The following is a 27550-nucleotide window of genomic DNA, read 5'->3' on the forward strand; positions in this document are numbered from 1 at the left end:
ATTCGGTATTTTAGAATTGGTAAATTTACATTACCTTCATCTAGCCCCTAGTTCTTAACCACCAGATACTGAGAGAAGTTTTGGGCCTTGATCACATAGTTCGCATTCCATGGTTAAAATATATAAAGTATTGTTTTGTGGAGCTGGGGCGACTGGACCTTTTTTCAAAGCCTGATCTTATTACCTTAGCGGACGAGAAATTTGTAAAGAAGACTTTTATCTCCCTTAAAAAACTTCGTAGAGATGGGAGAGAACTGTGTAAACCTAGCGTCCGCAAATTTGTGATGCTTAAAACTACTCCATCTACCGAGCCATATCTCTGTCGACCCACAAGCGATTTTTATTGACCCGGTTTCGTATGGATCATTTTCACTTTTTACTTGCTGTACCTAAGGGAAGCTGTAGAGGTCAGGTGTTAGCATCCTGTGGCTGCGACGGAGTGTCTCCTCAGGATTTGCTGCACTTTATGTTTTTCTGTAACTTCTATGAAGTTCCCCGCAGATTTTTTTAAAACCGCTTTTAAAAGAGTTGAACTTTACCCAGCTCTTTTTTATTTACTATTGCTGAAACCAGAATGTATCCTATTTGTAGTAGGTTTTCTGAAATCTTCTTTGAGGTCTAGAAATTGCATGGAGAACTAACAAACCCCTGCATTCAAGTTGGCATCCCATCAATTATCATCTATGTAGTTGTATGCCTGGTTACTGGTTGCCCACTCTCCCCCTTTCTACCTTTTTATTATTGACTCTGATGTACATATACTTCTTTGTTTTAATTGGATTGATTATCAATGCTCTATTGTTATGAAATGTATGTCTTTTTAAAAACAATTTATTGGAGTTATGTACCTTTTATGGTTTTATCTTAAAATCGAATAAAGTATTTTGAATGAATGAATGTATAGAAATGATAAAATGCTGTCGTATGTTAAAGAAACATTTCCTACAATGTGCAATCTTTATCATGGTCTTCTATTTTACTTGTGTAATTTACATAATAAATATTTGTAAGATTCTGCATGTACGGTGGCACGTAAGGATGAGCCAGATCACTGTTTTGGCCTGAGCTTGACTGCAGAGCCATTTTAAGACATGGACAGAGTGGGCGATTGTCCAGCACAACCTCCCAAGAGTTCTGGCCCCTGCTCATCCTTCAGAAGCACAATCAGCAGCGTGTTACCCTACCAGAGTTTCCCGGGGCGGGTGCTGCTTGCTCAGCTCTTGACAGTGCCTCTTCTGTTTCTCTTTTCTCTACTGAGACAAATCCCCAGGTTCACAATACTTTCTGATACTCATGGCGGGTCTCTCTTGTCTGAATTTAGGATTTGTCACACCTTGTTCTTCTCTTATTTATGCCTCCAGTTCTTAGCCAGAATCCTTTGAATCAGTTACTGTGGATATTCCATCTGATATCAATTTCATCTTGCTCTTTAATTCTATTTGTCTGGAATTGTGGGCTCCCAGTTTGAGCTGAATGTAGAATCCTGGACCCACACATCTAGTGCTGTGAGACAACAGACAAGTTGTAGGTACCTCACATCCTGACATTAGGTGTGAGACTGTCAACCACATCATCTGCTCAGCCTCATTTATTTTCTTTAGATTTAATGTTGACTGGAGGTTGAGGTGAGGCAGATGTTTTTGTTCAACTTCTCTAAATTAGCAGATGGTCACTTACCTTAATGTTTCCCAAACTGTTGGCCATAGGTTTTAAAACGTTTAGAAACATAATCAAAGTTTACAATGTTGCTGTTGTTTTCTCCAAGACAGTTTGGGTAATTCTGGATAGTGGTGATGTACTTAACACCATCCTCTTGGTCATAAATGTACTATTGATCAAGGATATAATGTACCACCTAAATTTAGCATACCCAGAGGCAATCACGTAAAGATTTTACTGAACACTGATAAAATAGTGGGGTAGAGACTCTCCTTCGATGTGTCTGTAAAACTGACCTTTTGTCCTGAATTGTTGTCCTGAATTTCGACCCTTCGTCCTGAAGTATCTTACAGTTCTCTCCAGAATTTGCCCCCATGTGTTTTGGTCACCCTAGTGTAGACACACATGGTCCTCTTCTTACATGGAGCGCAGTGTTTGTGCCATGAAACCATGATTGTGGAATCAACACTAGCCCTATTAGGAGTGTTCAGGGAGAGGAGTCCAGGGACATTGTACAATAAAGCACACAGGAATCTGGTGACCAGTTCTGGAATGTGCCCTTCACATGCCCTCTAATGCTCAGTCAACACTCACCCTGTCCTCTTTGAATTTCAGGTGCACTGCCAACGCCTCGCCCCAGGATCACATCTTACATCTGCACACAATAAAGAGGACATTGAGTACCTGAAGAACTTAGTCTTCCTGAACATGCGCTTTCATCGTGGCTACTGGTTGGGGGCATCGGACCTTTACAAGGTAAGGTAGTGTGCACCAATACATGGTCTTACATGGATGCCTGGGGCAAAAACTACAAATGGGCCAGGGATTAGGGAGTTTGAGGTGGAAACATGATGCAGAAAAGGAAGGTTTCCCAACCACTTCTCACCCTATTCTTTAACAAATTCAAATGTGAGATGATCGCTTAGAGTCAGGTCAGGGGGACTAACTATCAGTAGTGCATTGAGTGCAGTGGCACCCAGGTCTAGCGGCCTTAGGAGCCAATAAGACCTCAAATATCATTCTGTTTTCCTACCTTACAATTAAGAGGAAGTCCCAATTGTCTTGCCTGTACAAGGCCCATGGCAGGCAAACTGCCACACCTTGGAGCCTGTTGCAAAAGATGGGTGTAAAAATCCTGGCCACACAATGTCCATCCGAATTGTGCAAGTGATTTTATAGCAATGGCAGCCTGCACCCGTCAGTGGAAGTGGCGTGCCCTGAGCCCCAACAAGAGTAGGGAGGGGAGTTGACTGTACCCCGTCACTGCAAGTGGGATAAGCTGAACGCCAACCAGACAAAAGAGTGGTGAGGCTACACCCAATCAATGCAAGTGAGGTGAGCTGAGGCCCCACAAGAAGCAGGGCGGCTACACCCAATTAGGTGAGCTGAGGCCCAACATGTGGTGGGGGCTGTACCCCATCAATGCAAATTGTGTGAGTTACGGCCCAACAAGAGGTAGGGGGGCTGCTCCCTAACAATGAAAGTGGGGTGAGCTGAGCTCCAACTAGAGGCAGGGGGCTGCACCCCATCAATGCAAGTAGGGTAAGTAGATTTTCCCAGTAATGTACCCAGCATTGACTTAACAATACCCACAAAGAGTTGCATATCTTAGATCTCCACTGTTGGGGTAAACGCCAGTGGCCAAACATCTTTTCTGAAGCTGAACCGGCCTCTCAGGGGTCAGATGGTTGAATGGGCACTGGGCAGAGGGTCCAGATGCTAAGATACTGGATTATGTTAATCTTATTTATAGCCCACAAATGAGGTGAGCTGTGAGGCCAGGAGTTACAGCTTCTTGACAGCAAATGCTCTTTTTATTCCAGAAGAAGCTCTTTATGTGGACGGATGGAAGTGCCATGGACTTCAAGAGCTGGCACCCGGAAGAGCCTTACAGCTCAGGGGGATTGGAACACTGTATATCCGCCAACTATAAAGGTATGTATTTGCCTCCCACATTCAAAGGCCCTTTCCTGTAAGTCTTTTATTTGTTTTCACACAAGAAGTTCTCCCCCATTTTGTGAATATATTTCTCCTTTTCTTTAAAATATTTATTGACAATTGTTGAACTTGACCCGTATTCAATAAGCATTTTCTGAAAAGCAAGACTGCAGTTCCTCTTTCTTTCACTATGTGGCAGAGTTTCTGGAAGTATGTGTAAGTTATTCTTGATTTACTATTGAACTGATCATTACATGTTTGGAATGAGTACAATACAGAGACTGAATGCTTTTGCTTCTTCTCTCGTAGGCCCAGGACTTTGGGGGCTCGTGAAGTGTGACACCACTCTCACCTTCATCTGTAAAGCCCCCAACCCTTCTCAAGACAAGCCCTTATGTTAGGAGGGAGTGTAAAGATGTGGAGCAACCAATGGCGTCCGTTCGGAAGAGATGGAAGCACAGACGCCAGGCATATCGAGGGAGGAACTCTCAGGGCCTTGCTCTTGAATGGCACTTATGCATAAAATAAATAAGGCACTTTATTCACCCATGATGTGTGTTTTAAACTCTCACAGCTCAATAACAATCTTTACCTTCCACATTCCTGGCCACACAATTAGGATTTATTCAATTCTGCCATCATACATAGTGCTCGTAAAGATCTGCAGGTGCCACTGTAGGTGTAAGAGTGACAATGTGGCAGGTGGAGTGTGAGTGTCCCTTTGAAGCCCAGCGAACACCTACTAACTCTAAAGTGGGTGCCACCCACTGACTGGGCACAAAGACACAACCCTTACCTGGGTGGATTGAGCTCTTCACATCTATTGGCTCTAGTGCCCCTGCTGCATGGTTGATGTTTGCCCCTGTGAGGTGGGCAGAGGACCCCAGGGTGCATGACCCAGGATGTGACAAGGGTGTGTTGCATGGTGACAGGAGCAACACATCTGACCAAACCACAACCTTGGCTTTCCTTCCTTCTTCCAAGGCCTCCTGGTTTCATATACATTGTGAGCCCTCGTGAAACCGAAATCACAGCCATGGGTATTCGTTCTACAAAGGTCCAGGCTCATCGGTCAGTTCTGATCATAGAGGAGGACGAGAACCACTTAAAGGTTCAGTATTTAGGCCCATAGGATACTATGTAATACAAAAGGTGTGCAGTTCCTGGGGGTAGAGGCGACAGGAGGCTCTAGGTCAGGGAAACTGAGGTAAGAGTATTCACGCACTTGTGTGGGTGTCATGATACATCATTGGGCAGCTCCTCTTTGGGCCGGTGCTACAATGACCTACGGGCCCCTCGAGGAGGTCTTTTGAGCATAAGATGTCAATGTGAGGTGCAGGGTAGAGTTTCTCTAGGTGCAGATTGGTGTGATGTGAAGCTGTGGGTTTAATAATGACTAAGCGATACCTCATGAAATGTAATAGGAGGGCTCTCTTGTTATGATTAAATGGCAATGGATGACTGAATGTGGAGCTAATAGTTCTCTCCAGCTAATAAAATAGCGTGAGTGTTTGTCAACCTGTTTCTTTCCTCAAGCATCGCTATCGATCTGGACAATTCTTCAGGAATGAAAAATGAAACCTAATCTCATTGTGGTAGGGAAAATGTATGTAGCATTGGCAAAAGGTTCCCCAATCATACAACCAAATATTCACAGTAAAATATACCTGGGGTTATCAAAACCCCAACCTTAGTTTACTAAGCTACTGATCTTTTAGGTGATTGAAGAGACCGCACTATCTGTGGAACAAAAGTCTGATTCAGAGGTGACTTACTCCTTCTCTGCTACCCTGGAGGTGAGTTCTCCATTAGTGCTGTCAGCGTAGGGCAGTTCATTAAGTGTCATAACACTGCAATCATCTATAAAGCACTAGTGAGGAGTGATATGAAAAGTAGGAGTGCCTGAGGCAGCCCACTAACTCCTCTTACTCAAAATGAGAGAGTAGTATATGTGAGCCAAGGGTGAAGAGGATTTGGCCTTTAGTTTCCTGATCCCATAGAGTGATCTACAGAAGAGGGATGGGTGGTAGATGTGGTGTCAGCAAAAGAAGATCCAGGTTTAGAGGAAGCAAAGTTGTGTAAAAAACTTAAGATGACCTGGACTTTAGAAATGAGGTATTAACCTGGCTGGTCCAAGCACAGGAATATCAAGACTTGGATCATGAGGAATTCATAAGACCGCTCAAATGTAGTATTCATATTTTCTTCAAAGTGAGGTCCCAGAGAGTAATACTCCATCTCTTACACCACCCAAAGAGTATATGATCAGGGTTAGTGTCTGGTAGTACTCCATTGCTTACATCACCCTAAGAGTGTGGGATCATGGTAAACATCTGAATAGATCCGAATTGCCAAAATTGCAAATCTGACAAGAATTAGATGCTACTTTTTGTTAAATCCCACACCCAATGTTCACCCCCTCTTTTATCCTCCCTTCAAGTCTAGGGTGACATTTCTGTGGTTGACAAGCCTACAATTCAAGGAGAAATATTCACAAATGCATCCACTGTGGTGTCCCAGGGTTTATAAAAAAGAAAGTTAAGTTGCACCCCCGACCCCTCGCTCTCTGCAATCTTCTTTGATTCAATTCTTGCAGGAACCTCCATGTAAAAGACCATATTATAGAGGAAAGGCCCTTTCCACTCTAGCCCCGTGCTCTGGAACAATCTATTGTTGGGTCTATGATTGACATGACAGTGAGGACCTGGTTGGTCACTTGAACTTTGAACGCACCAACACTCTACCCAGCAGGAAGGGAAGCCTCGCCCGCTGTCCACGGTTGAAATATCCTGATGCTTGGTTTCATTGATGAGTTTGAATTTAAGGAGTTACTGCTGCAATAATAAAGATGTTAAACATCTGGGTGCATTCTATAGCGCAAACCTATGCAAAAGGTTGCGGAGAAGAGAAAGCTGAGTTGCACAGTTCATATGCTGTGATGTAGTGTGCTTTAAAGAGGTGAGTCTTCAACACTTTCCTTAATTGGAGCATCAGTGACAAAATCCTGATGGGTATGGGTTTTTTGTTCTAGATCAGGGGGGGCATAGATGGAAAAGACCTGTTGTCTTGCTTCTTTTCCTTTCAACACTTCTTTGTCTTCAGTCTGATGGTGTGCCGGCTGTGGTCACAGGGTGATGTAGAAAGGAAAGTACCAGAGGAGGTGCTGGCAGTGTCCGAGGCAGTGCACCGGGGAGAGTGTTGGGGGTGTGTTAGGGGAGAATCTATTGGTGCCTCACAGAATGTATCAGGGGAGTGGAATGAAAGTCAGAGAGAGTGGAGGAGATTTTGTGTGTGGCTCTAGGGGAAATGTCATTAGAGGCAATGGGAAAGTGTTTGAAGAGCATTAGGGGGTATTAGGGAGAGTATCGGGGGAAGGTCCAAGGAGTGTATCATGTAGAGTTTCTAGGGAGCATCAGAGGCGAGATAACAAGGAGGGTATTAAGGGGAGTATTCGACAAGTATCAAAGGGAATTTCATGGAGAAAATCTGTGAGAGCTTTAGGGCAAAGTACTTGGGAAAGATGTCAGGGATAGAAACTGGGAGATGTTAAGTAAAGTAGAGAGGGGTATCAGAGGGAGTGTCAGGGAGCAGTATTAGAGGAGGGTTTTAAGAAAGAGGTTCACTTTTAGTGTCAGGAACAAAGCACCTGGAAGGGCACCAAGAGAAGAGCATTGAGTCCATGGGAACTGGCATCAGGGGGCATGTCTGCAGGGAGTGTCGGGCAGAGTATTAAGGGGAGTTTCAGGAGAAGAATTATATGGCATATATGGGAGTGTATCAGGGAGAGTGTCAGCTTGTACAAGGAGGAGTATCAGGAGAATGTTAACTCTTAAATTTGTTTTTTCACTACTGCAAGATCTTCCTCTCCCATAGGATAACATTGGAGTTACCTTATTACATTTTTTAATAAGCTGTGATCCTCAAATGGGAATAGTTAACTCGTTCATGTTTAGTGTCTTTGGAATTCTAATGAAAAATTACAAATTATGGTGGAGTGGGATTTTAAATTACAATTTTAAAAATGCCACTGCCTGAAAGTTGCAATTTTACTGTCTTATCCATTTGGTGCCTGTCCTCGGGTGGTTTACCTAGATGTAGCTGACAGTTGAACTATGTGTATTCCTCTGTGGTAAATAAATAAATAATACCTCTCTTTTTGAATGCATAAATTAATAACAGATAGCTCAATAAATAAGAGTCAAGATTCGAGGTAGTAGGAGTTTTTGCAGGTTTATTACAGCATAAAGGACAGGAGCGGGACAACCTGCATAGGAATAGGATGGCAGGGCCCAGCAGCTGCTGGGGCTGGATCTGGGATGAGCGCGCTAACATCTAATAACAATACACGATCATATATACTAAAACAGTTGCATTACAATACATACGATAGGCGGAGCAGTGGGTGTGGTCAATAGCAGTCGCGAAAGATAAGGGTGAAAGTAGGTGTAACAGAGGCGTATACATAGACATGTGATGCAAACGTAACAGAATATGTCATGAATGGGGCGGAAACCATGGAGGGGGCTACCTAAGGAGCCGGGACCTCTAACCTGATGGTGCATGCAAACTGGCAATGACGTGTTACTAGGAGAAGCTGGGGGCTATGAACTCTGTGCTAGGAGCAGAGACTGAAGTCTGGAGAGTCAGGGCGACATGTACCTAAGCACTATCTAGTATCTGATGTTTAGAGAACATGTTGATGGAATCCAAAAGTTATCGGGGTAAAGGCGAACAGACTCTAAGACGGGAGCATGCATTATTCTACATGTAGTGCGTGATGAAGAATATTAAATGACCATTAAATGCAGTATTTCTCTTACATGGAGACGTAGAGGCTAGACAATGACGGAAACTATTGATGCGATTCAGTAGCTTTAGGAATGCAGAGAAGGAGGGCTGTACTGATAACTCGAATCATAACATACTCTTGGCAGACTCAGAGGCAGAGCCAGGCTGAACCGGGCACTGCGAGGCAGGAAGTAAGTGAAGGGTCGAGGATACAGGTGGGGGCTGTATCGCTCCTCAGCGAGGCTTCAGGAGACAGGAGCTGAATCTGGTGTCCGGGCCCTTTTGAGGCCTAGAAACGGGGACTTTACAATGCATTAACGTGCACACTGAGAAACGTGGCAACGTAGCTTTACATAGGCCTGATATTCGTAGTATTCACGAGAACTGGAAACTGGCATACTAGAGGTGGACACAACTGTAATTACGTCATTAATCGAACATAGGGAATAACATATGCATATTAATCATGCACATATAACATATGATGGAGGACGCGTAGGGACACAGAACATGGCAAAATTAACTTTTCCACATTCCCTCCTTGTCACTACGTTTCCTTCAGGAAACATCAATATTCATGATACCATCTATCATTTCATACAGTATCATTTGTTCGTCTCGAATTTTCTGGGAACGGGTTTTAGAACGGGACTTGGGACTAGGAATACAAGAGGTAGCACAAATGCCGCAAATCGCAGGGCCACATTGTATACAGAGGCAGCAGCTGAATATGATCGCTACTGCAATACCTAGAAAGGACAAGACTTTCCATCCCCAAGCGGAAATTATATTCCAGAACCAACCGGACCATGTCCAGGTGCCTGGATCTTGGTGTAACAGATGGGCAATTTTATGGAGTCTGGTTATAGCTGAATAAACAGACGGCGCGTTATTTGGAATGAAAATGCAGCAACTAGATCCGATGACTCTACAGGCCCCGCCCCTATCGGCCAATATGACGTCAAGGACGAGACGATTCTGGAGCACGACAATTCTCATAAAGGATTGTTCTTCGGTTAAATTACTTAGAGCAGAAGTAGTCTCAATTACTACTGCTTCGAGTGTTCTGGTTAACCTACGTATCCGTTTACTATTCACAACTGTACCTAAATAAGGGAAGACACCTTTATTGATATCTATATATTGTTCTAGAACAGTTTCAGTATAATCGACAATCGGGAGGTTTCTCTTGTGTCTAGTATGTACTAGGTGGGAATTCCTATGGTAGTCGGGTGGGGCTAGAAAAACCGGTGGCAGTAGGAAGGCAATGTAACAGGTTCCCTCCCAATCGAGGGGCAGACGAACATATGCGGTTTGACCACAAATAAAATAAGAATGACGTGAAGCTTTGAAAATAGATTTCCCACTGTCACTATACTTGACAATAGTAGTACAATCACTATGTCCTACGTGTGTAGAACCATTATTTCGGACACATAATTCGCCTTTGACTGGTAGTACTGAAATTGCAGGTAAGTCTGGGGTAGTATCAGACTGAACATTCAGGACCATGAAATTCGAAGAATAATTACCTAAATTATACACTTCATTTTCTAGATCTAACCCGGTTCTGTGGGGGAGACCTTGCTTGTCTGGAAAACATGTACTGTTAAGTAAAGACATATCTGTTTAGGATGACGTTAACGTGGACCATGCTCCACACAAACCATTATGTGAAAATGGATAAGGAAAGAGTGGCAGAACTCCCTTCGGTGTCTGGAAAGGGGGGAGTCGACCACACACCCAACAATTAGTGGCATTGCTGGTCTGGTGTGAATAATGTAACATGCGGATGAAAGAATTATTTCGCATAGCGAGGCGGTAAGAGAGTTCATGAGGAGGCAGATCACTAAACGTGTGTTCTACTGTAACATTAGAAGACTTATTTACATGAGAGACTGGAAAATACAGGTAAAATGCATAACTGGTGCAGGAAATCATAATACTGAGAAATAATATGAAACATAGAAAAACGATACATCGGATTGAGTTTTGACTAACTCTCTCACCATGGGGGTCTATTTTATACATGTCAGAAACAGTCTAACCGTTTCACCTAGGGGAGGACTTAGACAATCAAACTGGCTGACTTATTTTACTAGACCGGAGTTTCAACTTATACTCCTGCTGTGGAGTTTTCTCTAACAGGGAGGGTGCAGTATCATTGTTCTTTGCGGGACAGTCCTTAAGAATAGTACTTTGGCAATCCTTCAAATCCTGGGAAATGTTCTTTGAGACGGGTTTCAGTCCATAAAATTTCTTTATGTGCGAAAGGTGCACCCAGCCTTTGCGTCCCTCCAACTTCACGGCTGTACGGGTGGCGAGGAGGACCTGTCGGGGCTCCTTCCAGCGAGGCTCCAGCGGACTTGAGCGGTCAAAATTTCGCACCAGGACCATGGATCCTGGAACGATTTCATGCGGTGCCACCTCGGTATTGTCTGGAAATGCGGCGGCAACCTGTGAACGACAAGAGTTGAGGGCAGACATCAAGGAAGCTAGGTAATCTGTCAGCATATTACTTGAAACATCGGTAATACTTCGGGGTCTGGGTGTACCCCACATGTTAGGGGGGCGGCCGAAAACGACCTCATACGGGGACAGACCTGATCTGGAATGTGCGACCATGCGCATATAGAACAAAGCAACTGGCAGAGCTACTAGCCAGTCCACACCTTTCTCTTTACATACTTTGGCGATGCGGATTTTCAGGGTCTGGTTATGTCTCTCTACGAGACCTGCTGCTTCAGGGTGGCGTACACAATGGAACTTCCACTGGTACCCTAACAAAAGGGAAACATGCTTCATTAACTCTGAGGAGAATGGCTGGCCGTTATCAGAATATACGACCCTAGGGAGTCCATAACGGGGGAAGAACTCACGAACCAACTGCTTGGCAGTGGTCGCGGCTGTGTAATCTGGGACTGGATATGCTTCTGTCCACCTGGACAAAGCGCATACAACTACAAGGACATACTTGAAACCTCGACATCGCTCCATCTGAATATAATCCATCTGGAGGACTTCAAAAGGGTGGTCAGGAGGCTGGAATCCACCTTGTTCCACCGGGACACTTTTACCTGGATTAAACTGACAACATATCATACAGGTACGGACTTTCTGCTTGGCTGCAGCTCGTAAATGCTTGTTGAACCAAATGTTCTGGATACTGTCTAACATAGCTTTTTTTCCTAAATGTGCTGGACTATGTGCGGTATTGATAATGACTTGAACCATAGAGTCGGGGAGAAACCATGTGGCTTTTCCTTTCGTTAACCATCCCTGATCTGTCTGGACCCCTCCTTGTTCGGACCATTTCTTGATTTCTTCGGGAGTAGCATGTAACTGGATATCTATGACATCTTGAGTAGGGTCCTTAACTGCCATACATGTAGTCGGATCTGGAGTGTGTGTCATGTTAGCTGGAATGTCTGGAGTCTGAGCTGTAAGCTTGGCTGTGCGATCTGCTAGATCATTACCTTGGGAAATAATGTCGGTAACTTTCGTATGTGCTTTGCATTTCATGATAGCAATGGATGTCGGTAAATGTATTGCATCTAACAGAGCTTGAATAAGGAGACCATGCTGAATCTTGGTTCCATGAGAAGTCATGAAACCTCTCTCCTGCCAGAGCACTCCAAAGTCGTGTACGACTCCAAATGCGTAACGTGAATCGGTGTAAACATTAACTTTCAGGTTCTTGGCGTGTATGCAGGCTTGAGTCAGAGCAACTAGCTCTGCTGCTTGAGCAGACAGGGTGTCAATACGGTGTGTTTCAATAACTTCAGTGTCAGTAGTCACTGCATACGCGGCTACTAGTTCTCCTGTACTAGTTCTCATGCATGAACCATCCACATAAAGTGTCAGGTCGGGATCTGGTAATGGAATATCTGTCAGATCTTGTCTTGGCTTGGTCGTGATGTTGACTACTTCCACACAGTCGTGTGTGTCCGGACTTAAAGTAACTGATGGTAACAGTGTAGCAGGGTTCAGGATGTTGCAGCGTCTGATTTCTATGTGTGGCTGGAACAGTGTCAATTCATAACCTGTTAAACGTGCAATTGTCAAGTGCTGAGTCTGTGTTCGGTTTAAAAGAACTTCCACGGAGTGTGGAACTTGTACTGTCAGGGAGTGTCCTAATACTATGGAATCACTTTGTCTGATAGCTAGTGCTGTGGCTGCAACTGACTTGAGGCACGCAGGCAGAGCCTGGGCTACAGGATCTAATGTGCTCGAAAAATAAGCACAAGGCTTGTATTGTCCTGCTTGATCTTGTGTGAGAACAGATAATGCTGTACCTTCACGTTCTGTGACGAAAAGTGTAAAAGGCTTACTGTAGTTTGGTGTAGCTAGAACTGGAGCTTGGCATAAAGCTTTCTTTAACTCATTGAAGCTAAGTGTATGTTCAGATGTCCAAGGGAGGACAGTCGATACGGCTGCCTCCTGTGTCGTTAACTGTATCAGTGAATTGGCTAGAAATGTATACTGAGGAATCCATTGTCTACAATAAGAAGTAAGGCCGATAAAAGCACGTACCTCCTTCTGGGTCTTGGGCTGAGGAAGACTCGCTATTAACTGGATACGGTCAGGTGTCAACTGCCTACCCCTCTTGGACAGTAAGTGTCCTAAGTAGACCACTTGCTGGACACAGAATTGAAGCTTCGAAGGGGACACCTTGTGCCCCATCTCGGCTAGGAAATACAGAACTGTGAGGGATGCTCGCTCGCAAGCACGTTCAGAACGGGCTGTGACCAGTAGATCATCGACATACTGGAGCAGGGCAGTGTCAGTTGGCATGTGAATGTTGTCCAGTTGTCTCTTAAGTGCTTGACTGTAAATACTAGGACTTTCTGTGAAACCTTGAGGAGCTCGTGTGAACATATAGCTCCTTCCATTTAAACAGAATCCGAACAGAAACTGGCTGTCTGGATGAATGGGAACACTGAAAAATGCGTTCTTGAGGTCGATTACAGTAAAGAACGTGGCTTCGGAATCAATGGCTGTCAATAGGGAAGAGATATCTGGGACAACTGGGTACTGGGGAATAATACATTTATTAAGTTCTCGTAGGTCAATCACTAATCGATATACTGGGGGTGCATTTGGATCAGTACGTTTCATAACTGGAATGATCGGAGAATTGCATACATTGGAGTCAGTTTCTACAACCACTCCTTGAGCGATGAGCTCGTCAATAATTTTGGATAAGGCTGCTACAGCCTCAGGTGGCAATCTGTACTGTCTGATTCGTGGCAGGACTACACCTGGCTTGAGAGTCACACGATGGGGTGTGATTTGCATATAACCAACATCAGTTGGACCTTGCGCCCATAGATGCTGCGGAACATTGGACAATCTGGGATCAAAATCTCGTAATACATAGTGACCCTTAAAGTCACGCAGGAACAATCGTATTCCCTCTGGGGAACAGCATATAACTGCACCTAATTCTTTCAGTGTTTTAATGCCTAATAGATTCTCTGGACATGACTTAGTGAGTAACAGATCAGTAGTACGGGACAATGGACCTACTTCTAGAGTAACTGGCTTTGATATTTCATTTACAATGGGTTTTCCTGAAAATCCAAGGGAAACATTTCTTGAGCCTGAGAGCGGAGCCCCTGGAACTTCGGCGTGGCTAATTGTGGTCCTACTTGCCCCTGTATCAATCAAAAACTTTCTGTCTTTCCCTAATACTTGACTGTGAACATAGGGACCTTCTTGATCTACAGGTATCTCGATGAGAGGCAAGCCTACCTCCCTCTCTAGGCTGTTTCATGAATATGGCTGATACTCTGGATACTCAGACTGTGCATACTGGTACATCTGCTGTGTAACGTGCTGTGTTGCAGCGATGGGCTGCGGCGCTGTAACTGTCTGTGGTGCATTCTGTGGCTGAGGAGTCTGTGAAACTTGTTCTTGTCTAGGCGGACGTGGTCTTTCTTTAGTCTTACCAGTAGCTATGTTGTGTTTCAGAACTGCACACTCGTTTATAAAATGACCTGGCTGTTTACAATAATTGCAGTTCCCTTTAACGGGAGCTGCAGGATGACTGGCTTGATTCGGACCCCTCTTCTGACTGTCTTGAGGAACAGATTGTGCAACTAGTACTTTCATTTTCGTGTCTTTCATACGTTTTCTCTCATGTTCTTGCTCTTCTCTAATTCTATTCTGGTGGTATTGGAGCATCTGTAACATCTGGGACGGGGTATTAGCTTGCCAGGTACTTTCGACTTTCAAAACTCGATTTTTAATTGGTGGACTTGAATTCTCGACTAATTTAGTAACAAAAAGGTGAGGGTACGACTCACTACTTGTCTTGAGGCCACTGTTGATGCTAAAACATTTCTCAAATCTAGAATAAAAATCACTAATGTCTTCGTCTTGTTTCTGTTTACAGGCTGAGATTGCATCCCAGTCTTCCTTTTTCGTTGTTAACAATCTGTGTAAAACTTGAATCAATAATTCAGGTAATTCTTTACATTTCGCTCCAAGACCGGTACCTGGTACTCGTGCCTTATCTTCAGCTTCTAGAACTGCCCAATCTATCTTTTTCTCTCCCACCTCCCATTCTTTTTCCTTGAGCTTTTCATACACCCCTGCGGGCAGCAGAACCTTTAACATTTTAATTATATCTGGATACGTGTATTCTCCCATACGGAGCATGTCTTTTAATTCTCGATGGAACCCTGCTGGATCTTTATCATGACAGGGGATTAATTTTTTCATCTCTAAGAGTTCCATCTTTGTGATCGGGGTGTAAACAAACACTCGTTCTAGTTCGCCACCCGTTCCTCTAACTGGGTGGACTTCTCGTAACAGATTCTGTCTCTCCATGTAAAATGGTTTACTTTCTGGGGGTGAGACATGAACAAAATGCGGGTTCAAAAACGTTCTATATTTGTGACGCTGTTCTAGAATGACACTAATTAAATCGGTACCTAAACCTTTCCATCTATACTGGAGTAACTCGTTCAGGATATCATGTAACGGGCCTGGATCAGAGTGCTGACCCTCATACAATGTAATGAGGTGCTGGATCATATACATACCCACCAGTCGCTGCTCGGCTGGGGGCATTTTCAGAAACATTTGTGCCACTATTTCGTCTGGAAAAGTGGTAGAATCAGTAATCCATCGGACTGCTGATCGGGCTAGTTCTTGTTCATGCATAGTACTTAACTCACTGTAACCGATTCGTGATTTCAGAATGTGATCGGTAGCTTGAAACACTTGTTCTAGAGAACCTTGTTCTGGTGCTGGATGATGGAAAGTTGACTTGTGTTCTAGGCGTAAATGGCGATCTGGAAATCTAGATTTTCCTACATACGCTATTCTGGCGGGATTCTCGTCATCTACCTCTTCAGTATCAGAGTTACTTTCTTTCTCGCTTACTTGTGCTGCTTTACGCTGTTCGTGTAACTTTATTATTTATTTACGGATTTTCTTGTACATACTTTCCATAGCACTGATGGTCCTGTGCTTACCCTCGGCTATATTATCACTCCTCTTTGTCAGGGTTCTCATTTCGGCTTGATCTTTGGACGGGTAATCTTGTTCTCTTATTAAACAATTAATCAAAAACTTTAGTATCATGAGCTGGATCTCAGCTTTCCTTTGAGACATGACTTCGCCAATGCTTTCTGGATCATCCCCTGTACGGATGAAACGATATATTCTGTCTAGATCTTCTTTCATATTCGGTAGGGTGACTAGATACTCGGCCACCTTTCTTACACGTAATGAATATAAAACCATATTATCCTCGCCTGGGACTGGATCATAGCCGCATTCATTAAGGGCTTTTCTTATTTCTGCTACAGACTGATGTCTGGGCGTACGCTGTGACGCTTGTGCATGTAATTCGGCTGACGTCAAACGCTTATGTGGCGGCGGGGTTTGAGGAGGACCTCCTCCTGCGGCCCCTAAACTAGAATCGTCAACTGATGCTCTTCGTCCTGGCAGAGTGGGAAATGGAAATGCAGGCTGGACTTGTATGGCGGGCTGGACCTGGGGGACCGTAGCAGGTACTGCAAGGGGTACCCCGGTGTCTGGAGAAACGGGGAGTGCCTGATTTACAGGGACTGGCGGAGCGCGAACAGGATTTGCATATTCTGGGACTGTGTCGTCCAAATAGGACGAAATGAAAATATCAGCTGCGGTCGGTTTGTGACGTAGCTTGGTCGGAACTAATGGTGGCGGAAAGTTACTGGATGCCTCCGGGGTCGCTTTTGGCCGGCCCTCGGCAAGAAGAGGATACATACCCTTAATAAGAGCATGCCTCTGTCTGTCTGACTGTTCGGTTTTAACTCGTTCACCAATCTCGATTAGTTCCCTTTCTTGGGCTCGTTCCAAGGATTCTCTACTTAATTCTGACTTTCTGATTTCTTTTTCGGTTCTTTTATGAGATTCTTTGCGCCATAACTCGATGGCATCTTTCTGTGACTGTCTGGCTTTCTTTTTCCATAATGCTTCTTCTACTCTCATGATGCACTCGGCATCCCATGTGCCTGACACAGGCCATCTATACTTTTCCTCTAACTGTTTGGTATACTCGACCCATAAATCTAGATACAATATGGCGCTTATGCCATGCTTCTGATACATAAAATGACCTGGACTGTCCCTAGGCGGGACTGGAACTGCTGCTTCTAGCAGACCTTTTCTAGTTCTCAACTGACGCAGTTTTGAAAAGAGCGGCATGACTGAACTATAATCTGGACACAATACAATACACAATAAACACGATAACTACTTCACACTCATTCCACGACATCAAGATACATGAAGAACATTTTAGAATAACAGTTCGAACAGAATACAACCTGGAATACGGAACACAGAATACATGAATTTTCTCGAGAACAGAACTGACTAGAACAGAAACTAGATGCACTGCTGAAACAGTACGAAACGTACCGGTCTCATAAAGAGACACGTCAGGACCCGCATCCACCGAAGTGGACACTTCGTTTGTGGGTCTGTGTACCACCAACCCACGGACCAGAGTCAATTAAATTGACCCTGTCTAGATACTACCCCAGTAACGGTACTCACCGGGCAGCAAGAACGGAAGGCCTCGGACTGGACTGGACTGCTACGACGACAGACGACGAACTTCGGACTTCAGTTACGGGTGGACCTCCGGATACCTCGGACCTTGGACTCTCGGCTTGGGCTCTGGTCGGGACTCGCCGCGTTCCTCCACCGCCTCGTCTGGATGCTGGACCGCCTCCTCCGTCTCCTCCGTGGGTCTGAGGGATACTTGAAGCAGAAATATCTGCACGTGCACGGTATGGTTCCGTGACGGCTGCAGAGGGTCAGGGGGCCGGCGTGGCTTCACCGGCGCGTGGGGAAAGGGCAAGTCCCTGTTCGGGCGCCATTATGTGGTAAATAAATAAATAATACCTCTCTTTTTGAATGCATAAATTAATAACAGATAGCTCAATAAATAAGAGTCAAGATTCGAGGTAGTAGGAGTTTTTGCAGGTTTATTACAGCATAAAGGACAGGAGCGGGACAACCTGCATAGGAATAGGATGGCAGGGCCCAGCAGCTGCTGGGGCTGGATCTGGGATGAGCGCGCTAACATCTAATAACAATACACGATCATATATACTAAAACAGTTGCATTACAATACATACGATAGGCGGAGCAGTGGGTGTGGTCAATAGCAGTCGCGAAAGATAAGGGTGAAAGTAGGTGTAACAGAGGCGTATACATAGACATGTGATGCAAACGTAACAGAATATGTCATGAATGGGGCGGAAACCATGGAGGGGGCTACCTAAGGAGCCGGGACCTCTAACCTGATGGTGCGCGCAAACTGGCAATGACGTGTTACTAGGAGAAGCTGGGGGCTATGAACTCTGTGCTAGGAGCAGAGACTGAAGTCTGGAGAGTCAGGGCGACATGTACCTAAGCACTATCTAGTATCTGATGTTTAGAGAACATGTTGATGGAATCCAAAAGTTATCGGGGTAAAGGCGAACAGACTCTAAGACGGGAGCATGCATTATTCTACATGTAGTGCGTGATGAAGAATATTAAATGACCATTAAATGCAGTATTTCTCTTACATGGAGACGTAGAGGCTAGACAATGACGGAAACTATTGATGCGATTCAGTAGCTTTAGGAATGCAGAGAAGGAGGGCTGTACTGATAACTCGAATCATAACATACTCTTGGCAGACTCAGAGGCAGAGCCAGGCTGAACCGGGCACTGCGAGGCAGGAAGTAAGTGAAGGGTCGAGGATACAGGTTGGGGCTGTATCGCTCCTCAGCGAGGCTTCAGGAGACAGGAGCTGAATCTGGTGTCCGGGCCCTTTTGAGGCCTAGAAACGGGGACTTTACAATGCATTAACGTGCACACTGAGAAACGTGGCAACGTAGCTTTACATAGGCCTGATATTCGTAGTATTCACGAGAACTGGAAACTGGCATACTAGAGGTGGACACAACTGTAATTGCGTCATTAATCGAACATAGGGAATAACATATGCATATTAATCATGCACATATAACATATGATGGAGGACGCGTAGGGACACAGAACATGGCAAAATTTACTTTTCCACACCTCCTAGACTGCCACACACAATATGGAGCTTGGGTGTGTGACTGGATGGGCCATCACTGATAGGATGGGAGGGAGGAGCTGAGCACAGACCTACCTTCACTTAACTAGGTTGTGTCCTGCCTCCACACAAAGTACTAAATACCCCTGTAGTTAGTCTGGAGCCAAGGCAGGGGAGGCAAGGCAACTTTGCACTTCAAAGGAACCATTCTTAGAACCATTAGTAAAGGCCATGAACTTCGCAAACATTATGTTTCATATGTATGCAGATGACACTCAACTTTATCTGAAAATCACCTCCCCAGAAGACATCATCTCTCTCAACTCAATCCTAATGAACACTCAAAACTGGCTCACTGACAACCACCTCATGCTCAACACATCCAAATCTGAATTCCTTCTCATCGATCTCCCTAATCACATTCCCAAGATTGACTTTTGGATGAAACACCCCACAGCCTTCAACTGCTCCACCCACATTATTGTTTGAGCTAAATCCCTTGGAATCACACTAGCCATGCACTTGATTATGAAGAACCACATCAGTAATGCAACCAACGGAGCAAACCATCAGTTGAGTATACTAAGGAATCTCAAACCATTCCTTCCACAGAAAGACTTCAAATTGGTGGTGCAATCTCTAGTTCTGCCAACACTAGACTACAGTAGTTCCAATCTGTGTGGTCTCCCCAAACAGAGCCTGGCCCCACTAAGGGCTTCCCTTAATGCTGCATATATACTGATTACTGGGACAAAAATAATAGAACATATATCCCCAGCACTAAAAGCCCCTAAACTGGTAACCCTACGAGGCCAGAATTCAGTTAAAAATTACCTGCATGATGCACACAGCCCTTCATTTCAAGACCCCCATCTATCTGGCTCAAAAACTAGAACTATCAGGGGTCTGCAGAGCGTCACGAAGGGCAAGTACCATGATTCTGAAACCACAGAATTTCCACAAAAAGAGATCGAGTAATAGAGCCTTCTCTGGCAGGGCCCTAAAGATTTGAAACTCTCTTCCTCCGGACATACGTACAATCTCCTCCACTGCTTCCATCAAAAAAGAAGTTAAAAAAAATCCTAATGTTCAAGTTCCTGCCCAAAAAGGCCTTGTCTACTAGACTTTATTACTGCCCTCTATTCGGTCATCTTGATTGACTTGCGACATGGTTATATACCTGTGGTAACATCGTTAGCATGAGTTGTACATACATGTTTGAATGTTCCTCACCCATTACTATAACCTTATGTGAAGAGTTCCGATACCTACAGGATTCCTTCACGCATCTTGTATAATTATGTAACGATTATTTTGCCTCCCAATACTGTATCCCTCTTACCCAAAATTGTGAAGTGCTCTGATACCCTTAAGGGTTAGGTTTGTGCTATACAAAACTTTATAAATAAATAAAGGGAACCCTCTAGAAGCTTCTACCCCATTTCAAAGGTGGAACTGAGTATAAATATTGAACCACCCATTCAGTACTCTTCTGAATCAGTGGATACTCTGCAAAGGAGAAGGACTGCTGCGCTTCTGAAAGTATTACCACTGCTGGACTGCTGACATGAAGGGGCTACTGCCCTGCTGTGATGACCTGATGCCTGCTGCCTTCTTGCCTGGATAAGAAGGACTGGACCTGAATCCCTTGAACCCAGAACCTCAGAGAAACTCCAAGGAATAGTTGGCTGGCCTCCTGCTCTTAAGTCCTAGGGACATACCAAGCTTGCAACAAACCTGCAACTGCACATGGACTCTGCCATCTGTGAGTCTACCCTCTCAAGTTTTGCATCCCAGATCTGGACCCTTCGAAGTGGGCTTAAGGTGCGTTGTCAGCCTCTGTGGACACAGCAGAACCAATTACTTACAATTGTAATGTATCTCATGCTTTCTATATTAGAAAAATGTTTTTTAAGCCTATTGGAGAGTAAAATTTGATGTGATTTTAACTTTTGTATAGTGGTATGATAATGAAGAATAACCTCTTTTTTAATAAAAACAAAACACAGTTTATTATACATTGAATGAGAGATTCAATATTGTATGGAAGATTGATTATTGTAGTAATTGGGTCAAGGGAACTGTTTTGCTGTTTTTGGTAGGAGTACTTCAATTCCCTTGATTACATTAAGGGGTCCCTCTCTTTCATTTACACTGACACAGCAGAACCAACATATCTCCTCTGCTACGTGGCTCTACTCAGAGTATTACTGATGCATCACCCCTGCTGCATGGATCAGACACGCATCGGTTTGCAACCTCTTCAGAACCGCTGCTGCACAACACATCTTCGGCACTGGCCCTCGTATCCCTCATTAATGGCAGCCTCGATAATGACACCGGATTCCGCATCGCAACCTCAGACCTCCTGAGAAGTGATGCGTCCTTGATGGTCCACATTACAAACCCTCTTAGACTGGAACCTCAATAATGCTGTGGTGTCTTGCATTGCCCCCTCGCTGCAGCTCTGAACCGATTCACTGATTCAGCTGTGTGGCTCATCATCGACACGGGTCCTTGCAAAACTCAACAAACCAGGATTTAAGTTACATTGTTAATCAGGCCTAAATGAGAGCCTGTAGCTGGCCCATACTACATTGCGGTCCGCCTGAACTTGTGACTTAGTCCCAGCCCGGCCCAACCAGATATCCAAAGTTGCCACTTTGTGCTTCTTTGTGCTATTTAGCCGGAATCTTAAAAACTGCATATCTCCAGTTCTACTAATTGGAAATGTGTTGTATTGGTCTTTTATTTATTGAACATTGCTCTGTGTTTCTAAACTGGTGTGGGACCCTTTTTTTGGTGTGTTTTTACTGTGTTACTGTTTAATTTGAAGTATTTTACAAATACTTTCCTGATTGCCTATAAATTATGCCTCATTGCTCTGTGCCAAGCTAATAGCGGGTAAAACACAGCTTAATGTGGTGCTGGCTTGTGCTTTATCCTGACAAGAATTGTGGTTGGTGCTTGACCAGGGCTCCCAACCCAGTCAAACAACAACCTCACTTCTTACAGCTGATGTATTAGGGAGAGTATTGGTGGAGCCTTAGGCAAAGCACTGGGAACAAATATAAGGAAAGTTTGAAAGTATGAGGAAGGGTGTAAGGTATAGTGTAAGGGGAATGGTGCAGGGGAGGGTCGGTTGCAGTTGGGTAGAGTATCAAGGACCGTGTTGGGGATAGTGTCACGGCAATGAGACACAGAAGTGCTGGGTAGAGAATCAGGGAGGGCTTAAGAGATTGTGTCAAGGGAATAGTACAGGGAAGTGCTGGGTGGAGTATCAGAGTGGGTGTCAGGGATAGTGTTAGGAGAATTTTAGGAGTAGTATCTGGAGAAGCGGATGGAAAGTGTTGGCTGGAGTATTAGTGGGGGTGTCAGGGAACGTGTCAAGGGAATAGTAGAGGGGAGTGTTAGGTGGAACATCAGGGACCATGTCATGGATAGTGTCATGAGAATGGTACACAGAAGTGTTGAGTGGAGTATCAGGAAGGGTATAAGGCATAGTGTCAAAGGAATGATAGAGGGGAGTGCTGGGTGGAGTATCAGGTAGAGTGTCAAGGATAGTGTCAGGGTAATGGTACAGGGGAGTGTTGAGTGGAGTATCAGGAAGGGAATAAGGCATAGTGTCAAAGGAATGATAGAGGGGAGTGCTGGGTGGAGTATGTTATGTTATGTTATGTTATAATGAATTTCTTGAGCGCACTGTCACCATAAGTTTCCTGGAGTATCAGGTAGAGTGTCAAGGATAGTGTCAGGGTAATGGTACAGGGGAGTGTTGGGTGGAGTATCAGGGCGGGTGTCAGGAATGGTGTTAGGGTAATGCTCCAGGGAAGTCAATGGTGGGGTATCAGGAAGGGTAAATAACACAACAATAGTAGAGGGTCATAGAGAAATATTTAAACAAGACCAGCGCAAAACATATCCCCAATTGAAAACTCTATCAACAAATAAAGTATGCAGGTCTGAGTCATTACAAAGAAGCATAGACAGCATTACCCTAAATCTAATAGAAAAATTATGAAAAAAGTCCTATTTAAGGAGACGGAATCCCATCACCCACAGAGGTGGCATGCTTCATCATCTGGGATCTCCTCTTAGTTGCAAATCCTAGTGCAACCAAGGGCTGCAACCCTTTCACTATGAGGGGGAGCTCGCGGATTTTTGAATAAGAGGGACAGTGAGTCTGATCTCCTAAGACCTCTGAAGCATGTGTGAAATAAGGTTATTGCAGTGCTCAAAAATAGTGATTTTAAATTGGCAACCAAGCGAAAAATTATTTAATGGTTATTGCTGGGTGTCAAACATTAAAACCAGTGCAAACGCGATCTGATTAAATTTGCGATCGCGTAGGTCTAGGTGGAGGGTCTACATGTTTCTGCCATCGTGATCGTGCTCCGATCTCAGCCTTCCTCAGGCCCAGAATAGAAATGCTAGTGCAAAATAGACGTGTACAAAACGGTGCAACAAATGTATGTAGAACGATACCGCCTACAGTCACCTGTGGTCTTCAAGCGAATGAGCTACAAGATTTCTAATGTCACCTAAAAAAACAAATACGAAAACATAATGACATGCTATCACTTATCAACACCGGTCTATGCTTATGACATTCAAGAAACTACTCAATCATGTATGATTCTTATAGTAGATGGGAGAGTCAGGGAGGGTGTTAGGGGAATGGTACAGAGGAATGTTGGGTGAGGTACCAGGGAGAGTGTCAAGGATAGTGTCAGGGCAATGGTACAGGGGAGCTGTCGGTCGAGTGTTGGGGTGAGTGTGAGGGAAAGTGTCAAGGGAATGGTAAAGGGGAATTTTGAGTGAAGTATCAGGGAGGGTGTCTACGATAGTATATTGATTAGTCCAAGGAATCATGTACTTTGCAAAGAACAACTATTCCGTAGGGGTTCATTCCTGATGTTATTATGCCTGACTTTTCGTCAATCTATGGCATTCCTAAACACCTTTAAGGTATAAATATACCTTCACTTGCTATGGCAAACAACGGTGGTTCATAGCAGTTCGACTATATAATTGCCTGACACAACTCGCTACAGCAAGTGCTGCAGGAAGCCTACCCTCCAGCTGATGAACTGATCAAGAGGCTGCCCTTCTCGCGCCGAGAATCCAGCTCCAGTGTTTACAAGCTCCAAGTATTGGGAAATCGAGTCCTGAGACAGAGATACCAGACCTCCTTCATTCTAAACCAAAGTATGGAGCTGATTAGAACCTAGAGAAACCTTTGATAGATTCTTGGAAAAAACAACTAAACCTATGCTACACAGTACTAACTTCTTCCCGCGTACTAGACCTAGGTTAGATACATTGGGGTAGGCGTATTTAGAAACACCAGTTGAGTATTTTAGTCAATGTTATTTATGTATGTATTTTTATATGGCTTAGAAACCATACAATGCTTTTACAGTATTATTGTATAATACTATTCTCGCTGAACGCATTATACTTTGCAGTCTGCTTAACGATTGTAGCAGTTCACTTCTCTTGCATGAGAAAGAATACTGTTCAATAAACCTTTTAATTAAAAATGTCTGTCTCTCTATTTCTCTGCAAACTCTGTTGAAACGAAGCCTGCACAATTGACCGAGTGAAATACTTATCCATTGTTTCCGCGACTCTAGAGATATATTTCTTATTCTTGGGAAACAAAGTCGTCATGTTTATGCGGTTGTCAGAAACTAATCCCTTCTTGTGAATTCGAGGAAGTTTCTAGTGACCTCTGAGCTAGCTGGCTCTCACTATTAAGTTTAGTATATAAGATCGAGACCTAGTCGACCTCAGTCCTACATCTAATCTATAGGATATATTATTCCAATGAGCAGAGCCTATTGGGAATATAGGAGTTACACTACATGACGCCCAGTGTTGGTTAAGGCACTAATTTAACGCTAGATACTAAAGTAACTCAGTCGTGCTTTTTTCAGAGACCCCCTTTTCCCGTAAAATACTCTAATAGACGTTTGGAGTGGGTAAAGGGATAAAATATCCGCCATAGCTGAATAGGACAAAAATCCTATGTGTTCATTTTTGTTTTTTCAACGTTGAAGGATACAGTGTTCCAAAATATTGTGTACCTTATCTACGTTTTCTTGAAACTTGCTCTGCAAACTTTCATTAAACAAAAATGCCCTCTATGACAACACCGAGGCCGGTGGAGCTACAGACAGCAACACCGTACAAGCTTTAAACTTTACAGGTCTCCAAGAAACCAACGATGATGCTATAAGCATTCCATAAACTTTAATGAAAGCCATCACTATAAAACTTATAAGATATGGTTTATCATCTAGAGGTGGTAGGCTAGTTTTTGTGATAGAGGCACATGAATATCATCAGACAGAGGTATTCTATTCATGGATAGTCTTCCCTGAAGCAAATCCAGGAACAAAAGTGTTACACTTCTACAAAAAGATGAAGATCCAGAGGAATACATTCCTTTCGAGGATGTTGAAATTCCACTAACATACCGAGAGTATGCGCTCTGGTTTAAAGGCACCCTAAAACATACATATCACATTACAAGGCTCGGTTCACTAGGTATACCAGAGGCAACATGGCTGGTATTAGTCAGCTATACACCACATCCTGCCATTGGAAATATGACAGATGCAGAACTATTACATGGGCGTAAAATCCGTTCCGCTCGCGGATTTTGTGGATTTTTGGCAAATTCGCAATCCGCGAACTCTCGCGAACTTGCCGAAAATTCGTAAATCCGTGCGAAGCGGATTTTTTGCTTGGTCGCACTTGCCAACTAGAATACTATACAATGTTGCGGGAGTAAACACTTGCGAACACGTAGATGCGGCGGGCAGCGACAATCTCGCAATTGCGAGATTGCAAAATTTGCAATTTCGCACAAGAAATCCACCAGCACTTGAAAATTATGATTTTTATCAGAATAACTCCTCAGGTTGACATTTGCCTGCACTTTTTTTTGCACGGAGTCCATTTTGGGGGTGGGGGTGGAGGAAGGAAGTGCCCCACAGTCTCCAACTTCCTGTTCCTGTCCAGCAGGCTCCTCCCAGTGCTTTCTTCATGTGCTGGTCACTTTGATTTGGATCTTGACCTGGAAGGATTACTTTTTGTGGATGCTGCTGGATATTTGGATTTTTGCAAAACTGAAAGCACTCAGCAGGTGCAAAAGTTCAATCTTATCATTAGTAACCATTCCCTGTAGTGCCTCGAAGGATTACTTTTTGTGGATGCTGCTGGATATTTGGATTTTTGCAAAACTGAAAGCACTCAGCAGGTGCAAAAGTTCAATCTTATCATTAATAACCATTCCCTGTAGTGCTTCCTGAGGGGCCCCTTCAGAGTTCAGTTGCCTACTTGCAACTATTCTATGACCCTGCTCTGACCCTCACGGCAGGCTCAGAGAATAGCTACAAGTATACAATAAAGGTCCAGTTAAAAAAATTACACAGCAACAGAAAGCAATTACAGATAAGGAAGCAGGTGCCAGCCTGGAAGTTCAAATTCAGTGACACATTAATCAGCCCCTAATTCATTCATGTCAGTTGAGGCAGGGCAGGTGTGCTTTTCCCCCCATAATCTACAGTGATGCACTAGAGGGTGGCATGGGTGAGCTAGAGGGTGGCATGGGTGAGCCAGAGGGTGGCAGTGGTGAAACAGAGGGTGGCAGTGGTGAAACAGAGGGTGCTGTGATGAACCAGACGTAGAATCAACATGGTCGCGACAGTTGCTACCCGACAAGTATGTTCGCGTTTGCGAACTGGTAAAAAACCCTTGCGAAATGGCAGAAACACTTGCGAACACAAAAAAAAAGGAATCCTCAAAATTCGCGAGAGTTCACGGATTTTGCGGATTGCGAATCCGTAAATACGCAATTTCGCAGATTGCCAATTCGCAAAATCCGCCCATGCTTAACTATTACACCACAGACTATATAATCAGTCATTGGTAAATTACCCGCAAAACGGGAACAAATACCATTCAGGATAGCTCCAAAAAAACTCAAATGGAGGCAGTATTTCCTGATACTACCCCTCATGAGAAACACAGGATTCTAACAATCTGTTTACCAATGGGGATCACACCACACCTGGAGGACTGCGACACTTGGGGTACAATCTTTGTTGTAATCTACACTAAAACACATGGTGTTCTGTCTATGGCGGTGATACCAGACGTCCTGAAACAGATTCAAAAGGAATACGGGGCAGAGCCTGCTTTAAATGTAGGTATCAAATTACAGAAAGATTTCAAACAGGTCTCAACAATAATATAGCTAATATTAAAGGTGTAGCAGCATCCGTGGCGATCCGCCAAAAGTTAAGAGTATTTGATGTGACTGAGCAACCATATGAACTGGCCAGAATAATTGAAAATCCTATTAAAAATTAGGAAGAGACAGTTTGGGTGGTAAACCAGTGAAAACCAAACTGACTGAATGTCCTGAAAAGGTCTTTATTAAAATCACTCCTACTCCTCCCAAAAAGAAGTGGGAGAACACTGGACAAACTTCTAAAGAGAAGCGTTCTCAATCCCGAGGTAGGACTCTTCAAAAGGAGTCCTCTGAAAGGTGGTATAACCTCAGCCATAGGGATAAT

General features: G+C 44.1%; 1 protein-coding gene across 1 annotated transcript in view; it reads left to right on the forward strand.

Moving 5' to 3' along the window:
* The window catches only part of LOC144766874 (lectin-like), a 121330-nt gene extending 117188 nt beyond the window's left edge, over window positions 1-4142 (forward strand). The window contains exons 4-6 of the mRNA XM_078650587.1: window positions 2275-2415; window positions 3483-3594; window positions 3907-4142. Coding sequence (XP_078506713.1) covers window positions 2275-2415; window positions 3483-3594; window positions 3907-3998 — 345 coding nt within the window. The 3' untranslated portion in view covers window positions 3999-4142. The remainder of the gene's footprint in view (window positions 1-2274; window positions 2416-3482; window positions 3595-3906) is intronic.
* Window positions 4143-27550: the final 23408 nt, after the last annotated feature.

The sequence above is a fragment of the Lissotriton helveticus genome, chromosome 1_1, assembly GCF_964261635.1.
Source record: "Lissotriton helveticus chromosome 1_1, aLisHel1.1, whole genome shotgun sequence".
NCBI classification, from domain to species: Eukaryota; Metazoa; Chordata; class Amphibia; order Caudata; family Salamandridae; genus Lissotriton; species Lissotriton helveticus.